This window comes from Jatropha curcas, chromosome 2 (assembly GCF_041381405.1).
Source record: "Jatropha curcas cultivar XTBG-Jc1 chromosome 2, XTBG_Jcur_1.0, whole genome shotgun sequence".
NCBI lineage: Eukaryota > Viridiplantae > Streptophyta > Magnoliopsida > Malpighiales > Euphorbiaceae > Jatropha > Jatropha curcas.
In genome coordinates this window covers 32296322-32313004 of record NC_143152.1, presented here as the reverse complement: position 1 = coordinate 32313004, position 16683 = coordinate 32296322, and the positions used below count along the sequence as shown (strand labels likewise).

At 34.9% G+C, this 16683-nt stretch overlaps 2 protein-coding genes across 3 annotated transcripts; both read right to left on the bottom strand.

Annotated features, from left to right (window-relative positions):
* Positions 1–194: 194 nt before the first annotated feature.
* Positions 195–12891, bottom strand: ALY2 (ALWAYS EARLY 2). Of its 2 annotated transcripts, none has more exons than XM_012233659.4 (19): positions 12721–12891; positions 11506–11622; positions 11045–11143; positions 10785–10847; positions 9969–10046; positions 9272–9446; positions 8153–8397; positions 7686–8058; positions 6485–6544; positions 5607–5884; positions 5456–5512; positions 4225–4551; positions 3925–4103; positions 3526–3808; positions 2458–2631; positions 2188–2343; positions 1458–1670; positions 853–1143; positions 195–723 (listed from the first exon to the last, which is right to left on the bottom strand). In XM_012233659.4, exons 2-19 carry the CDS (start codon positions 11608–11610, stop codon positions 559–561), a joined length of 3321 nt encoding a protein of 1106 aa, XP_012089049.1. In that variant the 5' UTR covers positions 11611–11622; positions 12721–12891; the 3' UTR covers positions 195–558. The 2 variants fall into 2 exon arrangements, with proteins under 2 accessions (XP_012089049.1, XP_012089048.1); XM_012233658.3 differs by having other exon boundaries at positions 8153–8415; positions 12721–12890.
* A 2247-nt stretch (positions 12892–15138) lies between these two features.
* On the bottom strand, positions 15139–16642 carry CAO (chloroplast signal recognition particle component (CAO)). The gene has a single exon (XM_012233660.4). The coding sequence runs from the start codon at positions 16500–16502 to the stop codon at positions 15204–15206; it is 1299 nt and encodes a 432-aa protein (XP_012089050.1). The 5' UTR covers positions 16503–16642; the 3' UTR covers positions 15139–15203.
* Between the last annotated feature and the right edge of the window lie 41 nt (positions 16643–16683).

Genomic DNA, 16683 nt, shown 5'->3' with positions numbered 1-16683 from the left:
CATCAGTTTATTCAATTTTTATTTTGTGATTCTGCAACATTTGTTAGAAATTCATATAACAAAGTGCAATTTGAAATTCCCATGGACAATCTTGCTTTAAGAATGATCTTCAATCACATGATGTTCAGCAATCGTCAATTTATGCTCTGCAACCAAATGGAAGGTAAACATTTTGAGGGATTGGGGACCATTAATTCACATAATCAACATTAATCAATTCATATAAAAGTCAAAATTTACTCGTTCAAAATGACCAAGTGAGAGCTACTGGGGGCCATTGATAGAATCTCAGCCGAATCGCTAAAAAGGGAAAAGGAGGAGCAGTGTTACAAGGGGAGGGGGGCAGAATATGAGAGATAATTAATATAGGTATGAATAGGTGTTTTCCCTGTCTCAGCAAGGGCAAATAAAAATTAAAAAAAAAAAAATTGAGGTTGGGAGCTCGATGGGGCATGTTTTGCCGAAACCAAAACTACAGCATAATATATACAAAATGCTGACTAGAGGGCGATTTTCGCCCCCAACGCGTGCAAGTAGAGCCCAAAGCATACTGGCCTCTTACGTTGGTATTAGAGATAATATCTGAGTCTTGATTTTTCCCATGCAGGATTGTATATCTCTATATATAGGCAAATTTTGAGGGCAGCATGGATGCAAGCTGGTAACAGCAGAATCAATTATCTGAGCCACTTCAGCTGGGGGATAATGTCGTTCGGTACATGTCTGCATATAATGAGCGAATTATACTTAGCACAAAGGAGCTAGCTAGAGAGAGAGAGAGAGAGAGAGAGAGAGAGAGAGGCGTGTTAGATATAAAAATCAAAATGTCATAATGAAGAACCTCCAGGTTACCTGTAACATGAGCAGAGTAGCAACACATGATTTTATAAGTTCTGAAGGGATTGCAGTCTCAACTTTCTCAGCATTATCTTGTGACTTGGGGTCAGATGTAGTACTGTTTGCCTGAGGATCTGATGTCCTGGAAATAAACTGATTTTGATGACTCAAAATGCCATTGACCTGCTCAGGTGATCTGATTACTTGTACCTTTGATTCTGATGCTAATTGTCTTTTATCAATAGAATCTAAAGCTTCCCCGATCTTCATAAAAGCATCTTCCCCTTCTTTCATGGACGAAATTGCCTGAAATGAAATTGCATCAGTAAGTTGTAGCTTACAGCAGTTCATACCGCAATGAAAACAAATTAATATTTGAACACAATTGGCATAAAAAATTCAAATGAAATGTCCTATAAACCCAAACTTTCTCTAATGTCGCTAGAAGAATTGTGTTATTCACTATTATAAATCATTTATCTGGTATTGAGTGTTCCCAAAAGCAAGGTGGTAGTCCATCCATCAAATCATATCCATGAATGAGAAGAATGCATTTTTTAACTTCCCAACCAATGCACAGATATTTTGAAAAGGCACACGTGTGCACCAAGGCTCATTACCTGAACAGCAGCATCAATCATTGTATGTGCCTTGTGTCTTGAACTTCTAACAATTTCAACCACGGCAGATCCTGATTCTTGAGAAATAAAACTATCGTGCAAACCTGGCAGGCCACCTGGTAAACTGATATTGGCTGGGGGCTTAAGCCAGGGAGGCAGGGTATTTCCTGAGAACGTATGATGCTGCCTCAGATTGACTAAAGCAGAAGAGGCCTGCAAGAGAGAACAAATCAATTGAGATGACACAAAAACAGAGAACTGAAATTATAAAGCAAGGACTTTATCATGTAAAGCAGTATATACAAATCCATGCGCAAGCCACAAGCCACAAGCCTGGCCACTGCTTTCCAGTATCTATACAAATACGGGGGGAATGGTTTCTTGGAAGGTCTGAATCTTTTAGAGAGTTCTCTTAATTCTTTTGATTTTTCCCATGTTTTATTTAACATGGAAAAACAGTGATCAAGAGAGAGAAAAGATGAGTATTATTATGTCCAATTCCAAGGAAATGGCTAACAGGTTCAATCAATTTACACAGTTATACAAAAACCAAAAGAAGTTAATGAAAGCTGAACCATGAAGGAAGATGGGAAAAATCGCCTGAAATGGAACCTATACCAAAATGGTCTGAGAGATGTATCAACTATCACAATCAAAGAATTGATCCAGCCGAATATTCAAGAGGTATGAACTACAGTCATATAATAGTTTATGCATATACTACATTTACCTTTTTATCAAGAGCACGATTCAGCTCAGAAAGAGCTTGTATATCAGCTTCCTTTGCTTGTACTTGTGTTGCAGCAGAAGGTTGACCATAGAAAATTTGTTGTGCATTTGCAATGTCCGTAGATGCTATTTTTGCTTGTAGATGATTTGCATCCACCTGTAAGCGTAAATAAATCAGATTGCTTAAGAATTAAAAAGATTTGGCTTCTTAATGCTCTACATCTGAAACTAATAGAAGGAAACAACCCACAAAATTTAATATTTCCTGCACCTGCTTTATCAGTGGATTCATGGGAGTTTGTGAGTTCTCTAAGTGCCTGGTTGAAGTAAACCCTCCAGTATTTGAACGCCCATTTGCTTGCAGTTCCTTAGATACAGAGAATCTGTGTCTCCTAATAGCTTCTGGCATGTTATCTACTGGATTTGAAGGCATGCAGTCTATATCCTGAAACGAAGGATGTCAAGTCATTCCCAAAGGATAGAAAGCTAATCCTAACATAGATGTTGGAATTAAGGACAAAAAAGTAACGTGTTACAACTTCAAGGCTAAGCAACATCAAATTTCAAACAATCTGGATGAATAATTGGGGATATAATCATTAAAGATGATAAGGTCAACCAAAAAAACGAAGCACTGTTTAGAAAAGCAATGATCAACAACTTCTAAATGAAGTCTTTCTAATGACAATCTTACAAGTTAAGATAAAAGATCCACTTCCAATTATAATCCATGAAAACCCTTCTATGGTTACAATTTAATATCATTGGAACTAAAAGAATACGGTTACCTACCGCCTTGCAAATTGTATGTTATTAACTTCAGTATAGGTAGGCTAACATATATGAAAGTTGAAATGATTCCAGTGAATAGCAAGGCTGCTCATAAAAAATCATGGCAAATAACTCACAGGAACACCATGCTATTGACTTCAACCACCCATCTCTTTAGCCCATAAGACTTATTTTGTGATAAGGTTACCACCAAAATATTTACAACAAACCACAGCCAACTTAACCCATCAAGCTTTATGAAACTATTAAAAACTAGTCATTATCAGTCTACATTGATTTAATTACTGTAGCCCAGTTAAGCGTTCAAAACAATAGCTACGAATGTTGTCTCCCAAGCAAGTAAACTACATTAGCAAAAAGGCGAATTTCTGATGGTATAGCAGAAGAAACTTATACTGTAACTGAAAGGAATATGTGCTGCCTTCACATGTTTCTGAAGAGAATAAAAAACAATGCAAATAGCAAATAACAGAATCCAAAGCACTGTTGAAATAGACATTATAAACATCAGAAGCTGTCATGACTATACAGTAGATAGTTCAACTACCTTGACAAATTCTACTCCCATCTCAGGAGAGTCAAATTGAACCCTGCACCTGTCATGATCTATTGTAAGTACACATCCATCGCGAAGTTCTCTTGTTTTGGGATACAAAGCAATTACTCGTTGTCCAACTGATAAAGGTCTTGCTAAATCCGTTGGAAGTCCTTCCCTGATACCAGTACAAAGTTCAGTATAATGTTTTCTCACAGAATCCCTATACTGTTTGAGTTTCTCCCTCTCTTCACATAAAAAATGTTCAGAAAACCTCCTAGGTTTACCAAGGGAACTGCATCAACAAGCAGACACAAAGTAAGGATGCTGTCCAACCAAGTTTCTCATAAATTCCACAACATAAATTCACTGATGGATATGCCTAATGGCAGTAGGAAAATAACATTATACCTTCTTATGACACCCCATTCCACTCGAGTTAATCTTGGAATGTGTCCAAGTCCAACATGATTTAAATATTCCACAAACTCCCTCTTAGCAAACCAAGGGTAGTCAATTGCACTATAGAACCACTCAAATGTACACCACCTGCGAACCATAGGAGATGAAAGACAACAAGAAAGCTTTTCCTGTAATTTCAAAAAAAGAAAAAAAAAGAAAAAAAGAAAAAAAGAAAAAAAAAGAAGGAAAAATTGTAAATTAGGTTCAGGACATTTGAGTTCAAAAGGAAATACATTGGATATATTTTACCTTCAGACAGAGTGCTGTATCTTGCAGGGAGGTGGAGTATCTATTAGCTTGATTTTTCAGTATGTTCTTAGAAGAATTCCCCTCTTTATGAATAAATGCTCTCTTCAGATCCATCTTGCGCCTGCTAGTTTTTCTAGTTGGCAAGGTATCTTGAGTTGCCACAAGAACTTGTGCTGTTGACGTTGCTACATCACTTGCAGAACTTTTCTGATCACCACTGAAAGATCGTTTTGGTACTCCAATTGCTTTTGATTGTTTTGAAACAGTGGAAATTTGGCCAGTTCGTTTTCCTTTAAGTGAAGATATAATCTCCTCTTCCTCTACAATCTACATCAAGTGCATCGGAAATAGTAAAACATAAATTCAACTGCCAAAGGATTAAAGACTAGCCTGCTGCGACTAATTGATGAATTCTAACAACAAAGCAGTTGAATTATATATATACATATATGCATTCAGACCAGAAACATACTCATTCAAGATGCATAACTTCAGCTTCAAATTCAAAATGCATAATAAACCATATCACCAGCTGGATAAGTTTTTTACATAGATACAAGTTTCTTGGACAGTTAATGCAACATTTTCTGTCGAAAGACAAGACATCAAAGTAGTGATATCACATGACAAACCAAAAACATTTAATAAGCTCATAGAACAGCAGCTGAAGTGCTTTTATATGAAAATTAGCTTCAACCCAAACAAGAAGGTTGTCATTAAAGGCAATGAATTTATGCTTTTTATGGGAAGAAAATATTGTAAAAGCAAACGAACAAGCTTTGATTAATTGAGAAAGATAGCTTCTGTTAATTTAATGAGAAGCTACAAACTCTTAACATTCTTTATAACACATGATTAAAAAAAAAAAAGGGCCAATCCACAAACCTTACAGTAAGTGGCAATTCTTGCCAAGCACTATACCAACCTAGATCAGGAAACCTAAATACTTGAACTGGATATTAACATACTGGAATGCAACATGGACTTTGGCTTCAGTTGCCAGAGAAACAAGGCACAAAATCAAGCTAAAAGCAACAAGGATTAAGCTTTTCTTATCATATCCATAGCATGCCTATTTATATACACCCTGCAAACTTTGTATCGTCCTTTAAGAAAAAAATAACATTGAACATCTGTGGGGGGACCAAAATAGCAGTGATTTACTAGAAAACATTGAAAGGATGAGTATCAAGTTTAGAACAAAAAAAAAAAAAAAACTTAATTGTCATACCTCGGCCTCCAATGATTTACTTAGATGTGAATTTTTGGGTGCTTCAGAATTTGGCACCTGCAATAAGAACGAAGATAATCATTTTCCCATGAATCTACCACCAAGCAATAGACCAACAAATACAACTGAATGAAAGAGATATTGTAAATACCTTTGATACCGAAGACTGACGTTTTCTTTTCAATGACTTGGAAGACTGGGGCCCTTGCTTTGCTTCAGAAACAGGTTTAGCACAAATTGCCATGTGTCTTCCCAGCTCAGATTTTCTTGAGGTACCCTCAACTTCACATTTCGTGCGAAGAACTTTTTCTTTCTGCACTAGGAGTTTATTTTTATCTCTATGATGGCTTGTAGATGTAGCTTCTGGAATGCTAGATTTGTCATCCACGTCAAATGCAGTTCTTCCTTCATTCAACTGGACAGATGATTCTAGACCAAATATTGAAAAGTAAAAAATGGATAAACCATTAAAGCACATGGAAGGAATAGAAAAAAAAACTAGGTCACCACAACAATTTTATAACCAACTTTCACAGTGACAGCATGAAACAAAATTTGAGGCCAAATTGGTTTTTATATTTCTATGTAAGGCAAGAAAATATTGTCACCAAATTCTTGCCATCCTAGGAAAAGATATATATGTAAATATGATAAACAAGTGTAGAAACAAACCATTTAAAACTGCCAAAAAATGTGCCAGTAAAACATTCATCAACGTGATGACACTATTTGTCTCTTGAATGTTCCATGTACACGTGCATATGCATATAAAGACAGATCAGTAAAGGTATCTCAAATTATGCAGATGAAGTCATGGAACAGGAGAGAGACACTTTGCAAGGAAAGAGTATGTTTTACTTAGTAGTGTGATGGAACAAAAGCACCACTTGCCAGCTTCAACTGAAAATTAGCACCTCTTGATGCCATATTATCAGTGATTTTTGTCAAATAAATTACTGTACTCTAATCCAACATTGTTCTGTCTCCTTCCATTACAGAAATATGAGCATATAGGCATTTGACACTCACCAGATTCCATTACAGAAATGTTAGCCAACGCATGCAACGCATCCAAGGCAGAGAATTCATCTGTGGAGTAGAAAAAAGAAATTTTATTTTAAGTAGATAGAATTACAACATTAATGCATATGCAAGATACAAAAATTCTAATTGCTGGGGAAGAATCCAGAAAGTATAGCTGCTCAATTCACAAGTTAAATTTGTCACATTTTGCCCTCTATTTTTGGTCCAATCACTGCCTACACATTGATAACTAGTATTTCTACTTTACGACACCTAGAATACAGTTCAGCTTGGTGGAAACAGAAATCAATTAGAGGCCTCCATGTATTCACTAGCTAAGTGGTGGTACCATTTTGCTTGAATGGTTTTGGTAATTAAATTAAATTGGCTGGTCAAAAATAGAAGAGAGAAAATGGTGTGCAGAGTCTAAAAAATGAGGAAAAATAAAAGCAACACTACCATATTGATAAGATGTGAAGTAACGAAATCTGGAACCTCTCCTACATGTAAAATTGCTAGGCTAACACAAAAAGTTAAACCACTTGGGCTGGGATCACTTTCAAAATGTTGCTTCTCTGGAAACAACAATCTGAATATCAGGAAAAGAGACCTTAAACCCTAATGTCTATATGTTTTTGGGACTCCTGATCGATAGAATTCCAGTGGTATCCTCATCCCTAGGCACATCCTCCAAGCTTACCAATAAAACACAACACCATAGAATTCCCAACGTGAGGTTATTCCTCAAATTTAGCACTTCTCATGATAGATTTGTAAGTCATCCAAAAACCTTATCAATCCCATTACCATCGATCACATGCCTCATTTATGCTTTTTGTGTTAAATCTCAAAGAGGTATCACAAAATGTATAGCTATAGATTCATATATCTAAAATGAAGTATAAGAATTTAAAATTATAGCAAAGTAAACCTCCAGTACTCAAAAAGGAAAAATAGCACCAGTATTGCTGAATTTTTTTTTTTAAAAAAAAAATGAATAGTCAAATTTGCAATTTCAGAAGGAAATGACGAGTATAACCTGACTATTATCAAGGAGTTGATTGCATGTCAACACCGTGGATGGGTGACTCTAGAGGACAAACATATAATGGAATTGCCCATTATGATTTCTTTTGAACTGGAAGAAATGATAATTTGAAATCCATTCTTAACTATTTGCAAAGAAGAATAGGACAAACAAAATTACCTCCAGAGAAGTGTTTGTTACTCCTCCTCTTTTGGGCCTGTGGGGAGGTGTCATCAATTTTTGCATTTGACTCATTAATATCAATTTCCCCCTTTAGAGCACGTACTTTTGGTCCTTCTTCAGTCCCACTACAAGCTTCGCCACCATCATCAGAATGACAATTCCCAGTCTCTTCAACCTTTACTCTTTTTCTATAAAACATTTTTCCCTTTCGATGAACTTCTACAGTACCTACACCTTCCATATCCACCAAGGAGCTTGTTTCCCTGGTATAAGCACCATCATCATCTCTCATGCTTACACCACCTTCAATCCATTCTTCATAAGTGGAACCATTGGAAAGCTTCGTATGAGATGATTTTGACTGTGGAAACTAATCAAACATACATAAAATTATCATATTGGTTGATATGAAAAGTAAAGGCAACAACAATGACAATACAATACTTAATAGTATTTCAACATACCATCCTGTCCCAGCTTCGAACAGGTGATGACTTAATGTGTTCTGTTCTTCTATGTGGTGTGAAAGAAACTTGGGTAGAACCTCCTCTTTGCAATGCCTCAGTTAATGCAAGTGCAGCAACATGTGCTACTTCATCATCATTAGCATCATTTTCTGATTTTTGACCCCAGTTGAGGGAAACATAATTTTCTCTATCATTTTTCTTATATGGATATGAAACAGCGATTCGAGGTGTCCTTTTCCCAACTGCACGAGGTTGAGCACCTAACATGAATATGAGAAACATCAGGCATTCAACTTGAGCCTTAGATGATATTATAATGATTGTATCATTCATTCATTGGCTTGGTTAAATTTTAAATATTCAAACTGCACCTATTTTATATGCAGAATTCTAAGGGGTGTCAAAATGGGTCATGACAAGGGAACACAATTCGCCTAACACAAAAATTAAACAGATTAGGGTGAATCTAAATGGATTCATGTCATAAACAAGTGACTCATATATAACACAAGTGTAAATGAGTTGTGTCACGGGTTGAATTGTGTAACCCGTCTAACTTGTCTAACCCATTTATTTAAGGATAAAAATGTAATTAATATAATATATATACATATATATATTAAGTGAGTTATGCAGGTTATACTTGTCGTGTTTTTTTGACCCGTATACGACTCATTTGATTAAATTTAGTTGAATCTTTTGACTCATATATGACATATTTAATTAAATGGGTTACACGTGTGCTGTTCGTGTCACACTCTCGTTTAATTTTTGTGTCGTGTTCGTATTTAAATATTTGATACGATTATTAAACGAGTCATGTCCGTGTTAACCCTAATCGTATCACATGTAAGCGGGTTCATACTGAACCCAACACGCTGATCCATTTTGTTACCCTTATAGAATTCAAATGACCATAACTGAGGAATTGACCAAGAAAAAGGGGAATCAAAATAGCAAGTCAACTTATGCACAACCACAATTTACAATGAATTTTAATCAATGCAAAAGCACATACAAATTGGAGGATTTCAAGCACAGCCAACATCAATAACAGTGCATGTAAGGGAAATCAAAAAGAACAAGGATAATATCCTCTATAAGCAGGTCAATTACCATAAAAGTTTCCTTTCTTCAACAACGATAAGTATCCATCATTTGAAGCAATTGAGTTAGACTGTACAACATCTTCTTTTGACGCACTAGGTTGAACTTTTGCCCGCTTGCGTTTCAGTGGTTTCCGTGACATTCCTGATACATCGTTGCTTTCTCGCTCGCTATCACTCACTTCCTATAGGTTCAATAATACGTGCACCCTTATTAGCATGTAGCAAGCATACACGTATGATTCAAACTAATCTATCAAGCAGAAGATTTAAGATCTTCCCTCCTACTAACCCACTGAGAATGTGGCTATGTACTAGCCTTATATTACATTACATTAGCACGAAGCACATTGAGTCCAATTTCTTCAACATAGGAGTTCTCAAGCATAAATACAACTCATTAGAATTTTGCAAAGAGACTTACCATCCTCAATTATGATACCCATCCCCCTCTTTGCTTGTCATAAAGTAACAAAAAATATCAAGCATGCATTACTACACAAAACTCAACTTTCTTTCAAGGAGAAAAATAAAATAAAATAACTTCAAAGAATATCATCCAAAAAATGATAAAAGGAAACTGAAAAATCCATTGATGATATGGTGGGTAACCAGTTTTTGGCAGCATTCACAGCATATCAACCATGGACTTGAGGACATCCAGATGACCTCCCACCCTAAACATAGAGAGAATGATCCAAGCTTACCAATGTATTATAATGATCAGTCATCATTGCAATAAGGCCAAACACAGAAGCTGTTCCCTCTGGCAGAGATAAGTACACCTGTGAAAATCACAACCATGTCGGAAACTTAAAATTATTAACCAAAGAAAACTAAACCTGCACACCTGGATAAAGAGTTGAACCTTCACCAACAATATAATAGCCAACAATTAACACGAAAGCACAAGTTTTACATATATCAGCATATCCTTATTTTCTAAAGTTTACAAACTCACTGACATGGACCCATGCAGGGATCAGTATCAGTAATATTAAGAGATGAATCCACCCAAAATTACTTTCTCTTGCATTGCCACTTTAAGCATTGCCCAAATTTTATAAGCCATTCTCTTGACATGCATTTTGAAACTCCTACAAAAAAAATTCTAGAGCAAACTATTCTTGAGAGAAAGAGAGAGAGAGAGAGAGAGAGAGAGAGAGATTTAAGGCCACAGTCAACTTTCTGGAAACTGATTGATTCATTTCAGACTTCATGCTTGCCAAATTAGTTGCAGACCAAAAACCAATGCCTATACATATAAAACCTAACCCCTGCTGGTCAACTGGAATTAAAAATCGGCAACTAGTTGTGGAAGCCATTAACACTTAAAACCACAGCACAATCACAAAAAAAGCGAACAGCATGCAAGTAAGGGGACTGGCCTCTAAAGTTAAGTGGGTCAAGTTATCCAGCTCATATAAAGAGGCACATTAAACACAAGCCACAATCATCAAGTCCGTAAAGATGCTTAGTAATTCCAGCAATCAACTAAGCCAGCACCTAAGCAACATGAGTACCTTATTCATCATAAAAAGGGCCAGCACCATGTCCACAGACCTATTAGGCACTTCGGCAGCAACCTGAACATCAGAAAGAATCAAGAAATTCAAAAAAAAAAAAAAAAAAAAAAAAAAAAAAACGTATTAGGGGTGAGATAAGTTCTTTTTGTTTAAATCTTAACATGAAATTTCACAGAATAAAAACAGTAAAACATTACATTTACAAGCAAAAAAATTAAGATAATACAAACTGAATCAAAACAATATATAATGCATACCTTCTTCCAATCCTCCCCATGGACCCTATATGCTTTGTAGAAACGCTGAAGCTCCCCCTCGCTCCATCGAGGTCCTAACTTATCAGAAAATCTTCTCTTCTGGAAATTTGCATTGAAATATCCACATTACTTTTGTGCAAAATTAAAAGACAACTGTTCATTACTCACGAATGTTGGAAAAAAGTGCAATGCGTTTGTCTGCCTAGATATAATAGTTGTTTCAAAATCAATTTCCTTTGCACCAAGGTTAAAAGGTGAAATTGAATGTCAATGTAACTCTGAAGACAATTGGGTGAGCCAACAACTACAGCATTGAGAACTAATCAAAATCATTAATAACTTTATGTAATAACACAATATATATATATATATATATATATATATATATACACACACACACACACTACTACAGCTCATAGTATCAGCAAACGGAAGCTTTGGGAAACGAATTCAATACTCACCCCAGTCACCCGATCTTTGTTTTTGTTCGAATTCCTGACCTCTTTATGAGGTGAAACTTCATTCAGAAACCGCTTATTCACACTTTTTTTCCTTGCTGGTGCCATTTAGGACTTATCCTGAAACATCAAAATTAGCAAACCAAACCAGTTAAAGCTCATGATATATAAACGATTATAAAAAATGAGAATATAGCGATTGATGTCAGCTGTGGACACAAAATTTAGAAAACAACATCCAAAAAAGACCCACGTAAACACTATACAACTACAGTTTTACTTTCTATTAATTTATTTCTTGATCATGGTTCACAACATTGATTGTAACTCTCAATATTCCAACTAGATAAATTACATCAAAGCTTGTTAAATATGAATCACAAATCCAAGAGAAAAATTCTAAAACAAGATATCACTATCCACATCACAACGAACTTGCAGTTCAGTAAAATTTTGAGTCCACGCACCCCAACCTTGTTTGCACAATATAAATTTAAAAAGGTCAGTCGCAGCAATAAACCCAAAAGGCTTTTCCAACTACTAAACGGATTTATTAACATAAAACAACACCAAAAATACACATTCATTTCTTAAATGCCAACGTCAACCAAAATACCTTTATTCAAAAATCAGGGCAAAAAAATTCAAATGAAGCACTGTAAACAAGCAATCAATTGAAATATTAATTTTTAAACATCTCAAACACTTCCAGAAAAATTAGATCCTTGACATAAAATTTAAGTCAGCACACGCACAACACATTTCCCTCTCTCCCCACCCAAAACCCAAATTTAAATTTCACTGCTAAAACCCAATAACCAAATTATACACAGGTTGAGAAAGACATAATTAAAAAATAAATACAGAAAAAAAAAATGGAAAACAGTCCAAGCAACTTCAAAAAGATGTGAGAAAGCCCCGGCATTCAAGAAATATTTGAATGCCGTACATAAATATTTGAATGCCGTACATTACCAGAATGCCCTCCAAAATTGCAAATTTTCACCAAAATAACAAATAGAACAGTCACAAGTCAAATACTAGTTCAACACCCACTTTACAAAACCCACCGAAAAAAGTATCACACCACTAAAAGGAACAGAAAAAATTCGGAATTAGTGAGTAAAATCTTCAAATTCATCTCGTATATCCAAGCAAAAACCTTAGAACAGGGTCACTTTAGATCCCTAATTCACAGATCCGATACCGTAAACTCACCGATTTCAGGTTTGGGTTGAAACCATAGAGAAAGAGAGAGATAAATACTTCGGTTGTGAGAGAGAGCAAGTCTTAGAGAGAGAAACAAAGAGTGTGAGAGAGAGACATAGGTGCGCTCTTAGAGAGAGAAAGAGGGAGTTGCCGCGAAACTTGAATATAAAGGTGGCATAACCAATGAGATTCTTTGGGTTTGATTTTTCTCTTTATATCTTGGGTTTTTTATCTTTTGATTTAATGGGTGGGCTGTTGATTGCGCGCTAATCACCGTACACGTAGGAAATGGAATGGTTTTCACGGTGCGATTGTGCCTACTGTTTTAGGCTTTGATGGATTATCGCACTGGATTAAATTTGAAAAATTTGCTGATAATTTCAGGAAGTGTCCCTCAATCTCTACCTATTTCATTATTTTCCACAATACTTTGAGAAATATTACTTGTTGGCTTTAACTATTCATTATTAACCCAAAAAAAAAAAAAAAACCTAGAATAAGACTTAATTTTTCTCCTCAACAATATGCAATTTGCTCAAAAAATAATTTTTTATATAATTTACTTCCTAAACTTACACCAAGAGATAAAAAAGCTCAATTTCTTACTTAAAAAATAAATATTTTATTTAAATCAAATATAATTAAAAATAGTAAATATTCTTCAAACCAAATATTCAATATAACCAAAACATTTTTCTAATTATGTAATTTTTTAAATCAAATATGTTGTTTAATTATTTTTTAAACTAAAGATAAGACAGTTTTTTTTATAATTATTGTTGTATTTTAAAATTTTGTTATTTTCTAATTTTAAACTTTTTAAATAAGTTTTTGTTAGTTAAAAATATTTAAAATTATTTTTAAAAAAATAAAATTTTTTTATTCATTCCGAGTGTAACTTATAACAAAAGTTAACTTTTTAACAAATTGTATATTGCTTTCGAATTCACGGTGCAAATTGAGTTTTATTCCACAAAAACTTCTCACAATTTATGAAATTTACACTTCATGCATTAATAAATAAATTCAATAGTTATATCCTTGTTCAAATATATTATATTATTTAATTTATGACATTTCATGTAATTATATCAAACCAAACATGTGTTCTTCTCATTTTCTCATCACATAACTATCGAAAATAATAATAAAATAATTCATAAGTTCATTTGAAAAGATAGAGAACAAAATGTTAAGTGAAATTTTATTGCGAGGAAATAAGAGGAGAACAATGAAAATTTATCCAAAGAGGGAGAGTGGAAAATAAATTGGGGAAATAGTGAACTTGGATTGGACCCAAAATTGAAAATATTTTTATTTATATATATATATTTTTTTGTATCCTTCTCCATGTTGAAGATTTTTTTTTTTTTTAAATGTTCATTTAGATATACAATTTCTCATAAAAAAAAAATTTCACTCAAAAATATTTACTATTAAATTTAAAGGATAATGATACAAAAGTTAGTTTGAACATATCCAAGAGTTGTTTTATTTAAAACATCATTCAATTTACGTGATATATATCCCCTATTTTTTCTCAATTTGTAGTATTTCTCTATTTTTTTTCCCAATAATATTATATTACATGTCAATTTTCATTTGTTCTATTAAATTAATTATTTTTTTTATCAAATTAAAAAACCCACATATAATATATTGTTCATACCTGAAAAAAAAAAAAATCAACCTTATAAATGGAAACTAAATTCATATATAAATTGAAAAAAGATTTGATGGGTTTGATATGAAAATAAATTATATTTCCATTGGAAATTAAAAATTCGAAGAAAATTATATATCAAGAAGTGTTTATATTAAAGAAAGAGAGTGGGGGAAGCTATTCTCAGTCTGGCTAGAGATGAGGACGTCATATGTATTTTTATGGCAAAAAAAGACGAAAGGTTTATATTGTCTTGACTCATATCACCAATTTCTATTTTTCGGATAAACGCAAAGTTAAAATAATAATTATATTTTATTTTATACAAAATTAGATATGTGCTGGTAGGAAGGTCCAAAATCACCGGTCGTACCAAACCCATCAATTTCTATTCGGTTCGATCAAGAGAAGTTCAATTTGTCGCATTAATTGAGTTGAACCGAATTTGTGGTTTTGATTCAAATTGATTTCATAGAAATTAATGGATTGAGTATAAAACTGAGTTGAGATGTAAAAACCGATCAAACCAATGTCGGTTCAATTTGGTCTATCGTCCGGTTTTCATTTTTTGACCTTGGATTCGGCCAATGATATGAGCTGAAGTCACTGCCTGCACAACGTCAACCACCTTGAGCCAATTTCAGAACAATTAGAGCAATTTGATCATAACAAATATTTCATTTTTTATTATTATTTTTTTAAAATTTATCTTACCAAAAATAAAAAGAGCATTTTGTCCAGAAAATATGACTGCTAAAAATCCATTTTAGGCTTTAATAACAATCTTTTCATTAAAAAACTTCAATCCCAAAATTACAGCTTCAAATTCTCAAATAGACTCATTACCATTTTTGCTTGTTTGGGCTTCCACAGTACTACCAAGCCCATCATTACTTAATTGGACCTCCACATTTCCAGCCCCATTAATTGTCTGTCCTTCCTCAAACTCCATAATCAAATCATGATCAACATTCTCTCCAGGCTCCCACGTGGCTTCTTCAATATCCGTCCATTTAACAAGATACTCATTTTTCCCATCATCACCTACTCTCTTCCCAATCACTCCTTCTGCTACAGCATATTCTAATCCAGCCTCAAAATCCCTAACTAAATCCTCACCGATGAATCTAGCTTTGACCCACTCATTATCACCACCATCCTTCCATTTGACCAAATATTCTACTTGATCGCCCTTCCCTCGCTTCTCCATAATCTCCTGCACCTCCGCGTACTCAAACAGTTCCTCGTCTAAAATCCTAATTACATTTTCTAACCCCAGTCTTCTAGCAAATTGCATTGGATTACCCTTTGGGGTAACTTTCAAGATCTCTTTAGCCAAATCCAACGGCGTCAATCCTCGATCGTCTTCTACTTCCGGATCCGCTCCAAGATCCAATAATAACTTAACAACACCCGGCTGCACGTACCCGGCTGCCATGTGGAGCGCCGTTAAGCCGCCACTGTTATCAGGGTAGTTCAAATTTGCGCCGGCTTCTGCTAGAAGCTTAACACACGGCTCGGAGCCGAGACCCGATACGAAAAGTAATGCGGTGCGTCCATAACTGTCGACAGCATCAACGTCACGTCCATCATCGGCGGCAATAATTTCGCTAAGAGCATTGTGGTCGGCCTTTTTAGCGGCGGTCCACCATGGAGTTTCATACTCCGCCACCACATCTTTAGCTATATAATCTGATGGGACCCATGAAGGGGTATGGCCATCTTTCCATTCTATCAAGTACTCCATGCCTGTCCCATCTTGAAGAGCTTTGCTACCAATGATCTTGCTAACTTCGCCGTAAGATTCGTCATCTTCAGTAGCGCGGTTGTTTTTGGTGTTATCTTTAAGTGGGTTCTGTGTTTCTTGGTTTTGCAGGGCAAAAAGTGTGAAGCTTGGCTTCTGAATATGGGTTGTTCTTAGGTTTGGGAATTGATGGGAGAAGAAAGAGGACGAATGGATTGTGAGATTTGGAGAGATTTTGAGACGAGAAAGGCATTGATTAGCAAGCAGGCTCTCCATTAAAAGTCTGTTACTGTACGCTGTTTTTCTAGTTTTTGGTTTGGTGGTTGTTAATGGAGGGGGAGAGAGAGAAAACGAAGGGGATAAGAAATCTGTTAGCCCATCCATTTCTATGGATAAGACAGTCGTAGAACTATGCAGTTTGATTTTGTTGGTCCACGTAAGTTATTTTAATAATAAAAACAATAATTACAAAATTCCCTGATCACACTTTTCATAGATGTTCGCATATGTCAATTTATTTTTACTACATATGGGCTGTTAGGCACCGTCAATGATTCTGCTACTA

What these genes read in the sequence shown, in the direction of transcription:
- CAO (XM_012233660.4), bottom strand. Translation starts at nt 16,502, where the DNA reads ATGGATGGGCTAACAGATTTCTTATCCCCTTCGTTTTCTCTCTCTCCC.
- ALY2 (XM_012233658.3), bottom strand. Translation starts at nt 11,610, where the DNA reads ATGGCACCAGCAAGGAAAAAAAGTGTGAATAAGCGGTTTCTGAATGAA. An exon ending in ATGGGGAGGATTGGAAGAAG is followed by an intron (nt 10,848 to 11,044) that starts GTATGCATTATA and finishes TCTGATGTTCAG; the next exon opens with GTTGCTGCCGAAGTGCCTAA. An exon ending in GTCAGTCTTCGGTATCAAAG is followed by an intron (nt 5,513 to 5,606) that starts GTATTTACAATA and finishes TTCTTATTGCAG; the next exon opens with GTGCCAAATTCTGAAGCACC.